This window comes from Ovis aries, chromosome 14 (assembly GCF_016772045.2).
Source record: "Ovis aries strain OAR_USU_Benz2616 breed Rambouillet chromosome 14, ARS-UI_Ramb_v3.0, whole genome shotgun sequence".
In the NCBI taxonomy this organism is placed as follows: Eukaryota; Metazoa; Chordata; class Mammalia; order Artiodactyla; family Bovidae; genus Ovis; species Ovis aries.
The window spans coordinates 32,309,055-32,329,333 of record NC_056067.1 but is presented as its reverse complement, the minus strand read 5'-3'; the positions used below and the strand labels follow the sequence as shown (position 1 = coordinate 32,329,333).

General features: G+C 41.2%; 1 protein-coding gene across 1 annotated transcript in view; it reads left to right on the top strand.

Moving 5' to 3' along the window:
• CDH11 (cadherin 11) overlaps window positions 1-20,279 on the top strand; it is a 153,842-nt gene that overhangs the window by 101,559 nt on the left and 32,004 nt on the right. The window contains exons 3-7 of the mRNA XM_015100462.4: window positions 1,713-2,113; window positions 6,392-6,686; window positions 9,709-9,828; window positions 11,729-11,896; window positions 15,380-15,567. Coding sequence (XP_014955948.1) covers window positions 1,886-2,113; window positions 6,392-6,686; window positions 9,709-9,828; window positions 11,729-11,896; window positions 15,380-15,567 — 999 coding nt within the window. The 5' untranslated portion in view covers window positions 1,713-1,885. The remainder of the gene's footprint in view (window positions 1-1,712; window positions 2,114-6,391; window positions 6,687-9,708; window positions 9,829-11,728; window positions 11,897-15,379; window positions 15,568-20,279) is intronic.

Genomic DNA, 20,279 nt, shown 5'->3' with positions numbered 1-20,279 from the left:
TATGCCTCTCAATTTAAAAAAGAAGAAGAAGCTCACCAATTTCATTTAGACCCACGGGGGTTGAAATGCAGTTTCAGCCCCCATGCCCAGCAACTTTCTGAGGGCCCCTCACGTTACAGATAAGGGTGGTAGTGAGGACCTTCCGGTTCTGGGAACTCGGGCTCCAGTTTGTGTCTGAGAGGTGTTCCAAGAGGAGATGATGATTGTTCAGAAGGTGTGGGATCCTAAGACAGGAGAATGAGCACTGGGAGTTCCTCGGGGAAGAATAAGTTTCTGGCACCAGAAGGACAGTCCCATAAAGAAGCCGGGAAACCTGAGGCAGGAGCTAAAGGTCAGAGAGAAGAACCGGAGCGCTGGAGAGAGGACTAGAGCGACTGTAGGTGAGAAGCCACAGAGGCAAGGAAACGTGCTCGTAGCCCATCCTTACTGCTGATGAGCAGCAGAGGCATGGCCGAGTGCCAGGAACATGACCTTTGGACCAGCTGGTGGGAATGCTGTTTTATTTTGTTTTTCCCTGTTGAAGGGAGCCTACAGAGTATGCTTGGAAAGACTGTCAGGTTAAGGCAGAATTTTCATCTTCTTGGGTGGACATTTGATCAGACAAAAGCAAATCGTGCGTATTGAATTGACACTGTATTGACCCAACAATGCAAATTTGACCAATTATTTCAATGACAAATGTTTTAGTGGCCATCACTGACCATCTCAGGGCCTACCCTGACCTCTCATATCTTAGGAGTCATTGCTGGCTTCCTCTGTCTGTAAGACCATCCACTAAGCTGAACAGTCTTGGGAAGTACTGTGCTTGTGAACAGCTCTGTGCTTTGGGGCACACCGTTCCTTCTACCTGGACATCCCATCCATCCCACTCTTATCACGTAACTCATCTGAGAGTCGATGTGGAAGTCTTCCTTAACAGTCCCCACTCTCTGCCATCTCCATTCTCAACCCCCATCAACTATGTGTTCCTCTGTGGAATGCCCATAGTGCCCTAGGTGTCCCTACTACAAAACACAGCCAAGAAGGATTGTGATCATTAACATCATGAAAGAAAGTGAAGTCGCTCAGTCTTGTCTGAGACTCTTTGCGACCCCATGGACTGTAAGCCCACCAAGCTCCTCCGTCCATGGGATTTTCCAGGCAAGAATACTGGAGTGGGTTGTCATTTCCTTCTCCAGGGGATCTTCCCGACCCAGTGTTTGAACCCAGGTCTCCCACATTGTAGGCAGATGCTTTACCGTCTGAGCCACCAGGGGAGTCCCATGATCATTAATATAATAATAACAGATAAATAAGAAGTGCTGACCACATGCCAGGTCTTGGCTATGAGACTTAGGGCTATGACTCAGATCTGTACCTTCCACTGAGTAGGATTCCCCAGCCCATTTCATAAATGGGCACACTGAGCTCATTGTTGGCTTACCCTAAACCCAGATCTAAGTAAATGGTAAAACTGACTCTCAGACTTGGGCGGCTGGACTCCACAGCACACATGTTTTATCCTCATATGGACTTTGAGGGGTTTCTTCCTGTACGTTTCTTATTCGGCATGGTGAACTGGCTAGAGCCTGGAGAGTATTTCTCACTGGCATCTGCCTCCTCAGTACCCAGAGCAAAACCCTCACGGGGTCCAGCGTGGGTCAGTGTTTACAGAATATAATGGAAGTGGGGATGGAACCTGTGACTAATCTGACCTTTCCTGCTCCCTGTAGAGGCCGAACGGGGACGTGGGCAGCCCTGACGTGATGTGCTCGGCGAGGAGAGAGCTTCCAGCCCGAGCGAGGTCTGCGTGACTCGTCCGGGGAGGCCGCCATCCGCCAGGCAGCTGCACGGTTGGCGGACAGGGTGACAGCCGCATTCTCCCGTGCCTACCACGTAACCAAAAATGAAGGAGAACTATTGTTTACAAGCCGCCCTGGTGTGCCTGGGCATGCTGTGCCACAGCCAGGCCTTCGCCTTGGACCGGAGGAGCCACCTGCGACCCTCGTTCCATGGGCACCACGAGAAGGGCAAGGAGGGCCAGGTGCTGCAGCGCTCCAAGAGGGGTTGGGTCTGGAACCAGTTCTTCGTGATAGAGGAGTACACGGGGCCCGACCCCGTGCTCGTGGGCAGGGTAAGGCTGCTCTAACTGCATGCTCACTTCTCACTCCCCACCCTCCCCGGCCTGGGGTCCTGGCCAAACAAAAATCTAGGAGGGAAGGTAGCAATGGTCTGATCATCTCTAAAATCCACCAAATCCTATTCATTCATCCTTCCAGCTTTTTTTTTTTTTTAATTCCTAGACATCCATGTTAAGAACACTTCTGTTTCCACTTGATATTATACCCTAAAAACTCTGTTTTTAATGGCTACCCAGTAGTCTCTTGAATAGAAATGATGATTATTTATTTAACCATTCTCCAACTGGGCGCATTTCCCCCACTACATCCAAACCCCAGCTAGGATGCCTTCCTTTGTGTTCTTATAATGCTCTGTACTATTTTCATCATAGCTTTTTTCCTGTAGTACACATGTCTGTCTCCTTCACTGGACCCTGAGCTACTTTCATCAAGAACAGGTTCAGTCTTGTATCCCCAGGTTCTGACACCAAAGCCCAGTTTTACGGACACCTCTGTGAATATCTGACAAGATGAATGGATGCGTCATGGGAATGGGTGGGATTCTATCCAGTTTGGCTCAGGGATGGCAAACCCCCAGAAAGCTTGAGAGTCCTAGTACTACTGAGAAATCCTGCATTCTCTGAGTATCCCCTCCAAAAGTGCAAGGGTAGAAAGAGTCCAAAATATGTTTGAGGGCATGTTCCCCGGTGATCTAGTGGTTGGGATTTGGCACCTTCACTGAGGAGCCCCTGATGTGGGATTTGGTTCAATCTCTAATAGGGGACCTGAGATCCTGCAAGCCAGGCAGCCAAATTTCAAAACCAAAAATAAAAACAAACAAAGTAACAAAATATGTTTGAAAAACTGGCTGCCAGCTATCACTTGTGGTAAAACATACAGCCATCTTTCAGATGCAAGTGACATTAATGGCAAGGAGTTAGATGTTCATACACGTAAAAGCAGAAAGCCTGCTATGTGAAGGTACAGAGGGAGGCAAATGGTAAACTGCAGTAGAATAGTCCCTCGCCTCAAAGAGTTCAGGAGCTAGTGGAAAAAGAGACACTTACCTAAGCAATTAAAAAAAAAAAACAAAGGAGTAGAATAATAAAGAAATTCACTACAAGTGGTTGTGAATTTATGTGGCAAAGTTTAAGAGGCATGAAGGGAAGCTTCATGGAGACAATGGTAATAACTTGTGACCTAAAAGATGAGCAGGAGTTATCTAGTGAAGGGGGAGAGGGACAAGAGCAGATTTGTGGGGTGCTCATTTCTGAGCCTCATAGATTCCAACGAAGTTATCTTAGTTGCTGCTTAACATGAGACTATCATTCCATATTTATGGAATTGACATCTTTGGAGGAGGTTCATATTAGTGTCCTGATAATATTGTTAAGGGCTGGAAAAGGGTCTTTCTGAAGAGATGTACCAGGGCAGTTTCATCATTTATACCCAAAATGGAAAGATCACACCCAAAGTAGAAGTAGCCTTGAGAAATGGAGCACAGGGAAATAATTGGCACATAGAATTCCATCCATCAAGGAGATAGTCTCTGTGCCTAGAGAGGAAGAAGATACTTGAGCCGCGGCAGGAGCTGTGTGGCTTGAACAATGTGGAGACTGTGTGTGAATTGTTCTGAGAAAATAAAACTTCTGCCACAGGGACTTTCTCCATAGGGAGCAGGGTGTGTGTTAGGGTAGGGAGGGCAAAAACACAGGACCTAGAGGGCATCTCTGTGGAGCAAGCAGGTGTTGTGTCTACTAAAAGATAGCAGCAGACACAAGAGGAGGGAAAAATCTAGGCATGTGAGAATGAGCCAGATGTCAGATTGGATGGGGAAAGAAAGAAAAAGAAAGAAAGTGGTTAGATCCTATCAAACTTCCTTTTGAGATAATGCTGATCTCGAGTTCTCCATGAATAGGAGGATTAGACTAGATGACTTGTTACCTAAAAACCTTGATTTGGTGTCATTCGAGATTGAGTGATTTAGGATGTTCTGAAATGTGGAATTTGGCAAACCATGGACTTTTAGATCTGCAGGGAGCAGAGTCTGCATCATGCTATGCTCTGCTGAGGGGATGGCCTCAGTTTTGGGAGTTAGGAATTGGCCGTGTCTGCCTCAGCAACTGATCCCTTGATAGGACTGAATGGGTTTCCAAACTGCCTTTTGTGTCGAAACTAACAAATGTCATTGTTAGTTGTGTGGTTCGTCGTTGTTGGAGAGGGGGCAAAAGGGAATTTATATCCAACTTTGAACTCTGAAAACAAGATAAAAAATATAAATGAGCACTATATTTAAATGTTTCAGTTACTTGGTTGATTTTTCCCGAGAGTCTTGCCAACTTCATATGTAATACATAAAGGCCCCTAGAAACATTCCTTGTCTAGACTCCCATTAAAAGAAGTGTTGCCTTGACTGCCTTGTCCCACATTCCACAGTCATGGCTGAACTCCTGACTTTCGCCAAGTCTAAGGCAGAGAAAACAAACAAATATAAACAATTATGGGGGGTTAGGAGAACCGCCAGAAGACTGTCTGCCCCCACTGTGGAAACTTGTATGAAGACTGGGGCAATTTGAGTCATCCTCTGGAGCGTCCATATATTCAGATAGCTTTGTATATTACAAACTGCGTTATTCATAAGAAATGTGAAGCCATAACTTCATGGCAGCACATAGCTTGTTATGAATAACAAGTTCTGAAGTATGTTTTTTTTTTTTTTCCTAAGAAGCACTATAGACTAAAATCAAAATGTAATTTGTACCTACAGGTATCCTTCTGAGCTGAAATAATTGGTGTTTCACTGAGGCACTGCAAATCTATTAGATATTTTGGGGAAAATTGAAACGATACAAAAAAAATTTAAAAAGCAATGTATTCTATACTGCTTTGTGATTCTGGGCAAGCTTTCTAGGTCTTGGTTTCATGATAATAATAATAATTAAAATCACATTAATAACAATCTTAAAATGGCACTATAATAAACATTAAGATAATAATTTTAAGTAATAAGTATTATTATCATTATTACTTCCCTGAGAATAAAGCTTTTTAGTTTACACTAGGTTTTCTTAGGTAGTAGGTAGAACCAAGGGCTTTTTATCCACCTGCCTATTCTTGAAGCCTATGAGAACAGTGAAAGTAATGCTTATCTTTTCCCATAAAGGGTAAAATTAGGGCAGAAGAACTCAGTTGAAGATGATAGCTGCAGAAATTTAGGTTGGACAGCAAAGTACAATAAAGACTTTATTGCTATGGGAAAATTGGATGTGGTCTTTAGGGGAGTTCCATGTTACAAAACACAGCAGAGTAAGGCAGAAGGCACAAGGGGGTAGTCGGGTGACCTGGATGACTTCCTGGCCCTGCCAAGTGTGGATTTAGATGAGTTCCATCATTTTGCTGGGCTTTATCAAAGGAGGGGAAAATCTCAGGGAACTAGTCTTCCTTTAGTCTAAGAAGCTACATGTCTATCCGCCCTCTCCACGCACTCCATGCTTATGAGGAGAATGGGGGAGGTCCTCCAGGCAGAGTCCATCCCCAGAGCCTCATACTTTCTGTGCCACACAGCAGGTCATCCAGAAATCCTGATCAGTGAATTGTTTGCGGTAACAAAAGCCTGGTGTCCTTTGGAACCTAGTGTCCTTTGGAAGAAGACTGAAATAATAACCTCTATACAATGGATGAGATCAATACATATATACCAGTTTAGAAGGGTCCTCTGAATTTACTGTGGTAGGGAAACAGAGTTGAGAGTGGTGTGTCCACTGTGCACTTTATTGTGTGAAAATAAACCAGAGCACATGTATTTGTATAGATAGTCTGGCCTATGCATAGAATATGTCTTAGAGAATTCGTGAGACACTGATAACAAGAGCTGTCTTTTACAGGGAAGATGAAGGCATGGCAATCAGAACTTACAAGATTTACTTCTTGCTCAAATGTGTGTCTTTCACTTTCTATAATATGCATATATTTCATTCAAAATAGCTCTACTAATGTGTATTATATGTGTTTCATATGTGAGCATATGTAATAGGAAAGGGGGACGGAAAGCATGAATCTTAAAATTGAAACCTTTTGGACTCTGGCTTCACTGCTCCCCAGCTATGTGCCCTTAGCCAAGACATCTTCTCTAAGATTACATTTCTTCATTTGTAAATGGGATGAGAGGGTCTCCCTCTCAGTGTGTGTGTGTCTGCGTGTAAACAGTGTATTGTAGCAAACAGCATGTGAGTGTGTCTACCTCCCCAGAGCATCCGTCATGGAATTACAAGTCTCCATTTCTCTTTTCCTAGCTTCATTCCGATATTGACTCTGGTGATGGGAACATTAAATACATTCTCTCAGGTGAAGGAGCCGGAACCATTTTTGTGATTGATGACAAATCAGGGAACATTCATGCCACCAAGACATTGGACCGAGAGGAGAGAGCCCAGTACACGCTGATGGCTCAGGCGGTGGACAGGGACACCAACCGGCCCCTGGAGCCACCGTCGGAATTCATCGTCAAGGTCCAGGACATTAATGACAACCCTCCTGAGTTCTTACATGAGACCTATCATGCCAACGTGCCCGAGAGGTCCAACGTGGGTACGTAAGGGAGGGGGAGGACGGACCTGCTCCACCTGCAGGCCTGGTGTCTCTGCAGGTGGGTGGGCTGGTGCCCATTCTCCCAAGTGGGGATATAGAATTTATGCTGTAGCTTCTGTGTTCAAAATAACCAACAAAAAACATTTCATGTCTATAGTTGAAGTTTCAAATATTTTAAATTGCCCTGAGTTTTTAAACTGTAACCTTACAAAACATGAGGAGGCATAGAAGAATAGGAAAAATGTGATGGAACCCAGGCCATCCTGGCCCTGGTGCTTGTTAACCTTTTGACTTGGAATCAGTTCTATCTGTTCTCTTAGCCTGAGCTTCTCCTCTGTAAAATGGGACTAAAAGTTTCTACTCATGTAGGATTATAAATAGTATACATCTGGTCACTAGTGCATGTTGGTGTTGAATAAGTAATAGCGGCAGAGTTTGTAGCATGTCAACACAGTGCTCATTAATGATTTACATGCCCTGTTGCATTTAATCTTTGCAGTGACTCATCTTTGCAATGAGGTAGGTCCTATTTGACATATTTTGCAAATGGGAAACCAAAGCTAGAAACAAGTTAATTATAATTTATTCAAGGTCATCTGAGCTATTAAGTGGATCCAGTATATACACCTCACCATGACACTGTGTCACCATCTGTTAGAATAATTCATAAGCAGCTATGTCTTTCATCATGCATACAGACACCTAACATTGTGAGTGGACAATTCTCCTGGCAATAATTCTTGTTTCGCTTTATAGAATGCAGGTTGTTGTACTTGCTTTTGAGAAGCATGCCTCATATTAAGAAGGGTTTGCTTTTCAGACAGTGACCAGGGCTGTTCTGATCAGGGAGTAAATACAGTTATGAAATCAGAGATTTAAAGTTCTGATGAGCTTAAGGATCATCAGGGCCAAACTGCCCATTTTACAGATGAGAAAACCAAGCACAGAGACTGAGAATCAATTTGCTCAAGAAAGTAGGACACAGAAGTAACTCTAAATCTCTACTCCTCGGGACTTCCCTAGTGGTCCAGTGGTTAAGAATCTGCCCTGCAATGCAGAGGATGTGGGTTCAATCCCTGGTCAGGGAATTCATATCCCATGTGCCTTGGAGCAACTAAACCTATGAGCCACAACCAGAGAGTCTGCACACTGCAACGATAGATCCTTCATGAAGCACCTAAGACCGGGGGCAGCCGAATAAAAAAAGATTAAAAAAAACTCTACTCCTTCCACTTTGCATATAGAGCTTGTGGTGCAAAAAAAAAAAAAAAAAAAAAAAAAAAAGCCCTCTTCTCCTCCAACTAACGTGAAACCCTTCTCATACTTTATAAAAACTCACCTGGGTCTATTCTATCTTCTCTTTGCCTTGCCCAATTCTTTAGTTTCTCAGTAGTCACCTGGGGACTTTTAATGAGAAACAGCAGACATCAAAGAAATCATTAAATAGAGGACAACAGCAGCTGAGCCAGGGGGAAAAGGCCAGTCATCAAAAAGGATGCTCCAGGGAAATTTTCATTGACCCCATGTCTTAGGGCAGCTTAGTGCTTAAGGATTAATATCAGACTTTGCATCGTGACCTATGAGAGTTGTCTGCTGTCAGACAGTTCTGGATTGGAATCATGGCTGTGCCTCTGACCAACCAGGTCAACCCAGACAACATCTTACATCTTTCTCAGTTTTCATTTTGTCGTCTATCACATGAGGATAATGTAAACTCTGATGAGGGTTAAATAAACATAGATGTAAAATACAAAGAGTTGTAATGAACTTAGTGGATTTCTTGAAGTAAATTAAGCATAAAAAATAATACTTTGACAAGCTCTACTGTGAAAGTAGAGAATAGAGCTTACTAATGCTATTACAAATGTCCATGATTTAGAATAGTACCTAGTTTTGTGGGAAGAATCCTCCCCCCAAAGTTGTTTGTATGAAAAAATGAATTACAGAATTTTTTTAAAAAGTAAAATTTGTTCTTACACTGTGTGAAAATCACCAGCAAACTTGTAGATCAGGGGGCTGTATAAGTGGCCTGCCTTGCCACTCGTGTAGAACCTGGCTCCTCTGTTGAAACTGTCACGGAAAGAACTTGGGCTTGGTTGTTTGCTGGGTAGAGGTCAGTATCCTGACTCTGACAGTGACCCACTTTGCAAAACAGACTGCAGAACTTCCTACCTGTTATACTCAGTAACTCACAAGTACAATGAACCAGTAGAAAGCACCTAGCAGAGGGGCAGAATACTTGGAACATGCCCCAGACAGTGCTTGGCACAGAGGAATTCTATAATCACCAGCCCTCTCCCTTGACCATCTCCCCTGCCCCATTCTGAACCATCAAGGAACAACGGTTTTTCCTCTGAAAAACAGAATCCCCTCTTCTTTCAATTCGCTGGTTTCTTTCCACTGCGGCTCGCAATTGCTGGCCTTAGATCTCACCAGATGTCTACTGGTGATTTCTGTTGTGTGACTACCAGACCCATTGGAGGTGGGAAGATGCAATTTTCATGCCAGTAGGGAACAACATTCTGTACAATATTTATGACCATAAATTAATTAAAATGTAGTATTAGCAGCCATTTTATTACATGCAAAGCAACAATAAAATGATGTATTTATTGCTCTGCTACAGATGGAAGACTGCACTCTGTCCTTTCATGAAAAGCAATTCATCATTAATTATCCTTTATTATACTCTTTGGGAAGATTTTTATTTAATTATTTGATATACTGAACATTCCAGTTGCATGGGCCTTAGAATGTTTTTGCAATAATGTTCACATTATTATTTTAACTACTAAGCATAGCAGGATGCACTATGAATATAGAAAGTTCATTTTTAAGCTATTAGGATTAAAAAGGGAGGGAGGAGGAAGGGAAATTATTTTTGCATCTCAGTCTGGAAAATCAAAGCATATTGAATAATATGGGGGCTCTCGTTAGTTTTTAATCTTAAGACAAAATTTGCAAACTAGAATAGAATTTGAAAAGCGGAGGGATTGTCTCTAATGAATGTTTCACTTTTAAGGAACGTCAGTGATCCAGGTGACAGCTTCAGACGCAGATGACCCCACCTATGGAAACAGTGCCAAGTTAGTGTACAGCATCCTGGAAGGACAACCCTACTTTTCAGTAGAAGCACAGACAGGTACCATGGAATTGCATTGTGATTTGTGACACATTGTGAATAAGGAGTCCAGGCCTGCTGGCTGAAACCTTTTTGAGTCTCAGTTTTCTAAAATATAAAATGGGCCGCCTAACAAGACTATTGTGCAGTGTAGACACTGTGCATTGCCTGGCCTGTAGTTAGCACCCAGTGAATTATACTTGTGACTGCTTTTGTTTGTATTGTGCCATGTCACAGCAATAAATATAGTCCTAGACTGCAACTTTCCTCATGCTATCAGTTCTTAAAATTCAACCTCAACTTAAAAATATACCTTCAAATATGTTCTATCATAAAATTCAACTGTGGATCCAAATGAAGAGACCATAGGACTTGAGGACTGGTAAAACCCGGCAGCTCTCAAAGCTTGAAGACCACAGTGCAGGCTTGGGGGTGGTGGGGGTGGGAACTGATGAGGCTCAGGTACGTCTGGGAGGTGGCACTTCCCCACCTCCTCTGCTGAGCTTCGAGGTTCCCAACAGGCATTAACATCCAAAAAGGAGGTTCTGCAAATTCTTACAGAAAACAAATAGCAAACAAAAAGAGTGAATGAATATACCAGCCGAAACCCACACCAAAATGTTTCACTCCATGTGTACCAAATTTGATTCTAGGATCCTTTTATTAGAATAAACACTAAAATCCTCTGAAACTGTCAGTCCACAGTATTATACCTCAAACTCCCTTCTGTTTTCCACAATATACCCCCATATGTTTGCAAAACACTTACAAAAAAATCCACTTACATTAATACAGTTGAAATTTATCAAATACATGTATATATATGCGTGTGTGTGTGTATGTATAATATTATATTGCATAGCCTGCCAATCAGATATTTTGCCTGCTTACTGAATAATTTCCACTTATCTATGTGATCATTTATTTGTAGACACTATGCTTTGGATCACAATTTAGGCAGCTACTTGCTATGATTTCATCAAAGGCATTTACCAATTAATTTTGCCAAGGATAAATGTGGAATTGCATCTGAGTTTTTGAGATACTAAAATTGCTGGAGGGACTCTAGTTGCAATATTCGTTATCTCAGGGACTCATGTTAGGAAGGACCAATTCGAACCTACCAAATTATTTAACAGACAAGAAAAACGAGGCTCAGCGAATTGAATAATATTGCTGAGAAACATACAAACATCGAGGTCAGAAAAGGATAAAGGCTTAAAGCTTCCACGGCACTCTCTTAGATTTCTAGTGTAAATGTTGCTACATCTACAGACAGAAAAAGCTTGCACGCATTCCCAAAAGATTTTAAGTGAACATGGTTTCCACACCAGTAATGCACTAATATCCAGAGATCATGTAGAATTCAATTATTAATGTATCCTTGTCATTGATAGGTGATAGTAAACAACTAGAATTGACATAAGCTTTGTGTATATTTCTAACCCATTTGTTATACACCAAAAAGCTAATATTAACATTTTAATGTATTCCCATCTACTTTTAACTTAAAATAGACCAGAGTAATATTTCTAAGAATCGTGTGCAGGCATTGATAGTCAAAGGATTCTGCTGACAGTCTAGAAGCATGGGTTTATGTTATGGATTCTCATATAGTGGGTCCTCAAATGTATCAGTCTTTAGCATCTTTAATTGTTATACCTGAGAAGGATGAGATTATTGCATTTATAGTACAACATATAAAACATAAAATTTTAATGCTACATTAATGATGGCAATTTGCTGGAAAATATGTCTATATGATGCTCCAAGTATGGCTACTTTTGATGATAAATATATTGAAGTGACTCTTCTGTGCAGACAGGTGCTGTTTCATTCATCTCTGCTTCCCTGTGCCTAGATCTTTTTTGTTACAATGTAATTAATGAAGATCTGTGGTGTTCCCTGCTCGCCTGTCCAGGTATCATCAGAACCGCCCTTCCCAACATGGATAGGGAAGCCAAGGAGGAGTACCATGTGGTGATCCAGGCCAAGGACATGGGTGGACACATGGGTGGACTCTCAGGGACAACCAAAGTGACGATCACACTGACCGACGTCAATGACAACCCACCAAAGTTTCCGCAGAGTAAGTCAGTGGGCTTGGTTTTCACTTTCCAATGGTGCCACAGCCAACTCTCTTCTCTGACCCATCCCTGCTATACTCAACTTTCCAGAAGGAATCTAGAGTAATGGAGGCTCTTTATAATATTCTTGGGAAAAAAAAAAAAAAAACCACAGAAGACAACAGTAATGACAACAGAAATCTTACGTGGAGGAGAGGTAGTGGGAGAAAGTGAGAGAAAGGCATAGAATGTTTCACAACCCTGCGAAGAGAAAAATCCATTTTGCTAGGCACTCATGATGTGCTGTAGTAATTAATTAATCTTTCTGTCTCAGTGTTCTCATTTCTAACCTGAATATGTAATAGTAGCTGGATCAGTTATCTATTGCTACCTAACAAACTACTTCAAATCTTGTGCTTTAAAGCAATAATAATTGTTTATTTTCGTCATGAGTCTGAAATTTGGGCAAAACCTGAGAGAGGCAGCTTGTTTCTGTTTCATAGCATCAGTTGGCAGAGTTTGACTGAGGCTGGAAGATCCACTTCCAAGCTGGTTCAGTCACGTGGCTGGCAAGTTAATGTCAGCAGTTACTTCCCGTCCATGTCAGCCTCTCCAAGGAGTGGCTTGGATGGGTTCTGAAAGTGAGAAGAGCCCCAAGGACACCAAGTAGAAACCGTATTGCCTGTTGTAACTGAGCTTCAGAAATCACATAGCATCATTTCCACTGTAGTTATAAGACTGCCCAAATTTAAGTGGAGTTCTTATAGACCCCACCTTTCAAGGGAAGGACTGTTAAAGTCTTTTTGAAAGAGAAGAATATGGGCTGGGAGATACTGTTTGGACTATTTTTGCAAACTAAAATCTTCCACAAGACTCAGTTAATAGGATATTGGGACTCCCCTGGTGGTCCAGTGATGAAGAATTCCTCTTGCAGTGCAGGAGACACTAGTCGGGGCATTAGGATCCTACATGCTCTGGGGAACTGGGCCCACGTGCTGCAACTACTGAGCCCGAACCACAGCACAGAGTCCATGTGCCGAGATCCTGCGTGCTGCAGCTAAGACCCAACACAGCGAAAGAGGCAAATAAATATTTTTTTAAAAAAAACATTTAAATTAGTAGGATATTGTTAGAACTAAATGAGCCACTGTAGAATCTTACAATGATATCTGGCATAAGCTGTCAACAAAGGTTAGCCATTATTATGATCTAGGTGAGTATGGTCCTACAAAATTAATAGGATGGCAGCAGGAAATAAAAAAAATGATTTGAAAGATCATTATTAATATGCATAATTACAACAACTACAACCATTCAATGAATAGTTACTACTATTGCAGATCTCTATGAGAGCTTCTATTTCACAGGTAAAACTGGGTTCCATGGAAGGTTCTGTAAGTTGCCTGAAGGATTACAGCATAACAGATTGTGAACACAAATCTGGTTATGTGTATAGTGTAGGTATAGACAGAGGTACAGTATAACCGTAATAATGCTGGTGCTGATAGATCATGGGGAATTCACCATGAAAGCCTCTTCATTAGATTGGCTGGTAGAGCCTATGAGTTTATTGCCAGAAAGATGGCACTTTTTACAAATGAGAAAACAGGGAACCAAGTATGGTCCACCAAGTATGGTCCCAGAAAGGACCATGGTCACTCAAAGGAATTCAAAGACAACAATCTCTGGAAGGGAGACATTAAGGTGGAGGATTACAGGGTGACAGCCAGTTCTCATAAAGTCCCCAAAGAGATGAAGATTACTTTGCTTGGTCAGGTACAAGGTTCAGCATCCTCAATAAGCTTAAGCCTCATAGAGCACTCTAAGAAACTGCATGCTCCATTATCCACACTCTGAAACTGTCTGGTATGCTGGATGGAAAGGACCATGCGGGACTATTAGCAGGCGGTGATCAATGTCCTTGCTCACCTACAGGCATAGAATGAAGTTACATCACTACTGTGAAGATAACCAGTTTTATAGCTGTGGACTTGAATGAGATTTAGAGAAAATTACCTGAGAGCAAGTTTTTCTAAACCTTCATGTAAATTGGTAATTATCTACAGAGACTCCCATCTCCTACTTGTCCTTTATCATGGAGGACATGGTGTGTTTAAGTTGAATATGGGTCTGAACTGAAAGCAGTCACAGCCAAACAGTATAGATAAATGTACACAAAGTATTAAAACTGATAAAATACACATAAGGGGAAACTAAAGCTTAAATTGCTTAAGTAGCTTGTCCCAAACCACTAGGTTTGGCAGTGATAGAGGCCAGGTTTTCCGACCTTTACTTCTCTGTGTTGTTTCACAGAGAATATTTTTTTAATTCTGATGATACAATTGAGATGATCTCAAGTCTTATTTCTTTAATGAAACCTTTCGGTGACTTCCTACACGTTTTTAAAGAAACTCTGATGTCTTTTGTATCTCCTGCAATGCCCTTTGTGCAGAGTTAGGCCCCAGCCCTTTTACGCTTATTTCCTACCAGAAGGCTGCAGTCACACCTGTGGTCTCACTGTTCTGTATATATTCACTGTTTTCACTTTAGGGTTTTTGCAATTTGCTGTTTGCTTTGTTTGTATTTTTATCCCCAGATAGTCACATGATTTATCTGGCCCAGTCCTTTCAAGAGATATTCACACACACTCACATGAACACACTCGCACACAACATACACTTATGCACAGTCACACTTATACACTTTCATTATCCTTTGTCCCTTACTGTATTTTTCTCCTTCTTAGCAATGATATCAGAGTGTGTATACATCTGATTTTTTTTTTTTCTCTGTAGAATGAGAGAAGAATCTTGACTCTTTCATTTACTACTGAGTTTCCAAAGGCGAGGACAGTGCTCAGGATATAGTAGGTTCCCAATACGTATTAAACAAATCAATGTGGAAATGTCACACTGTGAGAAACCTTTCCATATAAGATATCCATTTATCAAATGGTGAAGGAGGTAAAGTAAGAAGAGAGTCAGATATACAGCTGGAAGAGTCATGACCTTGAAGGACAAAATTTGCATTTGACTTTAAAATAAATATGGAGTTACAGAAGGCTTTTAAACAGAGAAGACATTCTCTTTCTGAGCGCCTGGGAGTGCCATATGTGAGCCTTAGAATTAACTCTGGGCCATTCCAAAGACGTGAAAAGAGGTTTTGATTTTTTTTTTTTTTTGACTGGGTGAAGATATGCATGGCCCTGCATCAGTCCCTGATGGGAAATGTAACTGGGCATTGTCTTCCTTTCTCACGTGTGGCAGGTGCCCCCACCCTGCCACCCTGGACCCTGATATTATTTCATCATTCTTTACAGAAAACATTTCTTTGACAAGCAAGCTGTGTGGGATCTTCCTCGTATCCATTCACTTCTTTTCATGTTTTCAATCAATAGGAAGCTCAATGTCAAACCCTTTGAGAAATTTATTGGGATTCAACAAAATCTAAAGTCTTACAGCTGCCAAATAAAAGGGAAAATAAAAATAGATATCTTCTTCTTCTAGGCGTATACCAGATGTCTGTGTCAGAAGCAGCTGTCCCAGGGGAGGAAGTGGGAAGAGTGAAGGCTAAAGATCCAGACATTGGAGAAAATGGCTTAGTCACGTACAATATTGTTGATGGAGATGGGATGGAATTGTTTGAAATCACAACGGACTATGAAACACAGGAGGGCGTGGTGAAACTGAAAAAGGTGAGTTAGGGTGAGGAATCAGATGTGGCAGCAGTGTGGCCTGCTGTGCCAGGACAACACTGCAGGAAGCAAAGAGTTGAAAGCTAGAAACAGAATATGGACAACTGAGGGCTGGACCTCAGACTTTGCAGTTGAGCTTTGAGCTTTTGGGAGATAACAGAACTATATTCCAGAGGGAGCTGGCAGAAGCGACTGATGATGCCTACCTGAGATTGATAGTTTGTATACAACTTAGGGACTATAGTCAATAATAATGTAATATCTCGCTGTTGTGACAGATGACAATCAGACTTACCATTTTGAAATGTATAGAAATTTCAAATTACTATGTTGTGCACCAGGAACTAGCATGGTACTGTAGGTCGATTATTCTTCAAAAACAAACCAAAAAGCAGACTCATGGACAAAGAGATCAGATGTATGGTTATCAGAGGTGGAGGATGGGGAAAGAAAAAGTTGGATGAAGGCAGTCAAAAGGGAAAAACTCCTATTTATAAGATGAGTAAATAAGTGTTAGGGATGTAATTAATACTGCTGTATGTTATATATGAAAATTGTTCAGTGAGTAAATCCTTAAGAGTTTTCATCAAAAATAAATTTTTCCTTTTTCTTTTGTATCTATATGAGATGATGAATGTTCACTCAACTTACTGTGGTAATGATTTCATGATGTATGAAAGTCAGATTTTAAGCTTATACAGTGCTATATGTCAATTATATCTCAGTAAAACTGGAAGAAAGAAAGGGGGTGATAATACTTGCCCTGAGATTACTGATTAGTGCTTGAATGACTTGGCAGTTTCCTCAGGGAAAGAAAGATATTTAGATAAATCTGGATTTTGGAGAAGCAGCCCTCAGCATACATGATGTTTCCTGGTTGCATCTGCCAAGCTGAGTCTATTAATATAGGTTCTCCAGAACTTTTCCCACCTTAAACATCCAAGGTCTGTTACATTATTGGGCCTTCTATGAAATGTAAACCAAATCCTCTGCTCAATTTTCTCTCAGAACTGAGCCTGAGAAACAAAAATAATGGATCTTCCCTCATAGTCAGCTGCTGCTGCTGCTGCTGCTGCTGCTGCTGCTAAGTCGCTTCAGTCGTGTCCGACTCTGTGTGACCCCATAGACAGCAGCCCACCAGGCTCCCCTGTCCCTGGGATTCTCCAGGCAAGAACACTGGAGTGGGTTGCCATTTCCTTCTCCAATGCATGAAAGTGAAAAGTGAAAGTGAAGTCACTGAGTCGTGTCCAACTCTCAGCGACCCCATGGACTGCAGCCCACCAGGCTCCTCCATCCATGGGATTTTCCAGGCAAGAGTACTGGAGTGGGGTGCCATTGCCTTCTTCACATAGTCAGCTAAATTGTTAAAAATGTGTTCCTGGGATTAATTCACTACAAAGATGAGCTTATTGTTTATTCTTGTTTTTTTTTTTTTTTTTAATCTAACATTTACTCAATTCTAAATATTGGCCAGAGACAGCCTGTGACTCACAGTATCCTTTGTTTGGTATATGATAAAAATCATATAAAATAGATGGTAGTATTCCTGTGGGCAATGATACCTTAGTTTAATTAGGAGGAGGCTGGGGCTCAGACAGGTTAAATAATTTAATCCTGTTGTAATCACACAGCTAGCAATTTAAAGACATGGAATTTGAAATTAGTGTATTCTAGAACATCTTCCCACTTAACGCATTTTGGAAATAGCTGGACCAAAAAGATTTTATAAAGAGAGCCAGATTTGATTCGCTTTCAGTGGATATCCTAATAAAACGATTACCATCCCCCCCCCAATTTACCACTTGAGAAATCAATACCTCTCCATCATTAAAGTATAAGGAGTATCAAATCTGAATTGGATGATGGAATTACCTTGGTTTTAATCAAACATTCATTTTCAACTTGGTTTTGTAGCCTGAATATTAAGCTCCTTGGTATGATGGGAAAGATTGGACTGGAACACTGATGAAAAAATTAATTTCAAGAATCAATAAAGAGTTCAGCTGCTGGAGAGGAGGCAAGGGTGGGATGGGAGGGAGATTCCTGGGAGGAATCTTTTTCACAACATATGAAAGCAATGTTGTTGGGTTTGGGAGAAATATGAGGGGACCCAAAGAAAAAGAGAGTAGGAGTGACTCTGTCATAAAAGAGTATGGAAGTTGGATATTAGTGGTGATGAATGGTATAGTCACCGAAGCCTAATCACCAGCCTCAAGGGGCTGGGATAATCCCTCCCTCTGGTTTCTCCTCTGGAAAAGTAGCTGTGTGAATTGGCCTGTAGCATTGAGCTGTCAACTTGCTTTGTTAATTAATATGACTATCCCTCCTGCCTGATACTGACATATGAGCAGTGACGTCAACGATTCCTGCCCGCATCCTTGGCTGTTCAAGTAATTGGGTAGTTGGTTATGCTAAGGTTGTCACCTGTTTTCAGTGTATTCAGGGTATAAACACACACTGTGTCTTTAAAATCTGAAACATTTAAATCACCCCATGGGACTAACACATTGCAAATGAGCTCTCTGCATATGATTAATTTGCACATTTCCCCCCAATTCAGTGTGTTTATTTCAGGCAAAGGAATAATCTTCCATAAAGCACTGATGTTTAGGTTGAAAACAGAGTAGAATGTTCTTTCATTTATAAAAGAACATTTCCTTAAACTTATAGCATGAAGTTCTAACTGTCCAGGAGGAAAACAAAAATATTGAGAGGTAAATTTAATAGAGTAAATTGATGGAAGCATTATATATTATTTAATAATATAAAAAGATGTAGAGAGACCCACAAAACTATTTTTACTTTTCAAAAATATTCTCTAATATAGTTTTTTTTTTTTACACTTGTTTCTTAATTCATTCAACTTATTTTTCTACCAAGAGTGATTGAGTTTTTATTATTTGTCAGGCAGGCCCTTTGTGAGAGGTTGGACATCTAAAAGTGAAAAAACAGAGTTCTGGTCACAGGGAGATCAGAATTTAACAGGACAGTTAAGCAAAAAAGACAATTAAAATAGAGGGGGTGTTTCTGACCCTTGAGATTGTTAACATTTCAGGACAGAGACTTCTTTGTTGTAGGGGGCAGTTCTGTGCATTGTATGGTGTTTAGCAACATTCCTGACCTCTCCTTACTTGATGTCAGAAAGCACACACCCAGCCCCACCAGCTGTGATGATAAAATATAGCTCCAGACAAAGCCTAATATTCCCTGGGGTGAGGTACAGCAAAATCACTTCCTGGCTGAAAAGCAATTATGATAACACATGATAGAATCTGTGAATATGGGTCATGGATGACCACTTGCAGGGAGCAGTTCTAGAGCTAAGTCTTCATAGATGAGTAGGAATTTATCAAATGGATAAGGAGAGAAGGGTCAGAGAAAACAAAGTGCTTGAAGGACTGGTCTTGAAGAAAACGGGACACTTTTAAGAAACTTGAGTGAGTTCAGTCTTGAGGGTTTTGAGATGATACAGTGGGACCAGTTGAAAAAATCTTGCTGGAATTCAAGAGAGAAATAACAAAGACTGGAAGAAGGCAGAAAAGATAAACATAAAGAATTCAAGAGTTACTTAGGAGTTATTCAGGTATTGAATGGGCTTCCCTGGTGGCTTAGAGGGTAAAGAATCTGCCTGCAATGCAGGAGACCCGGGTTCAATGCCTAGGTTGGGAAGAGAAGGGAAAGGCTACCCTCTCCAGTATTCTTGACTAGATAATTTCATGGACAGAAAAGAAGCCTGAAGGGCTCCAGCCTATGGGGTCACAAAGAGTTGGACATGACTGAATGAGTAACGCTTTCACTTTCTTGTACTGAATAGCTTGTAATAAATATTTCTTGAATACCCTGTGTCAGACAGAGTAAGTGTCAGGCTTATAAGAGTGTGTAAGAGAAAGAGAGAGACAGAGGAGCTGCCTTCAGGATATTGAGATGATCTCTGTGTGACTAGCTGAAGAACCAGTGCAAAGTAAAAATGAGACCTGTAGGTGGCTTGGTGGACTTAGGAAAATCCAATGCTGCAACAGCTTTGACTGAGGGGGATTCCCAGTTACCACTGAGAGATCTCTTCATGGTCTCTGAGGTCTCTGAGGTATTCACTTTCAAACAAATAAACTCCTTGTAAAGCAATGAGAGCGCAGCATTAGAAGGCATTTTAAATATTTTTAAAATAACAATTTTAATAAAGCCACTTTTATGCCTGATTATGGCTTCCCCAGTGGCTCAGTGATTAAAAAAAGCACAGAGTGCCTACAATGCAGGAGCCGCAGGAGACGTGGGTTCGATCCTGGGTTTGGAAGATCCCCTGGAGGAGGGATGGAAACCCTCTCCAGTATTCTTGCCTGGAGAATCCCCTGGACAGAGGAATCTGATAGGCTACAGTCCATGGGGTCACAGAGTCAGACACAACTGAAGCGACTTAGCAGGCATGCATGCACGCCTGATTATTTCTTTATGTTCTCTGTCCACATATATATAGATGTGGATGTGTAACATTTAACACAGTGGCAGTCATAGAGTAATCAGATGTGTTAACTTAATAGCACATCATAAATGTTTTACATGCTGTTATATAATATACATAATCATTTTTAATGACTACATAACATCCCATCCTATTGATGGACCATTATTTCCTTAATAAAATCTCACAGTTGGATTTGCTGTTTTGTGTGTATGTTTCCCAGGATTAGATATAACCCCTCAATGATGTCTAAACA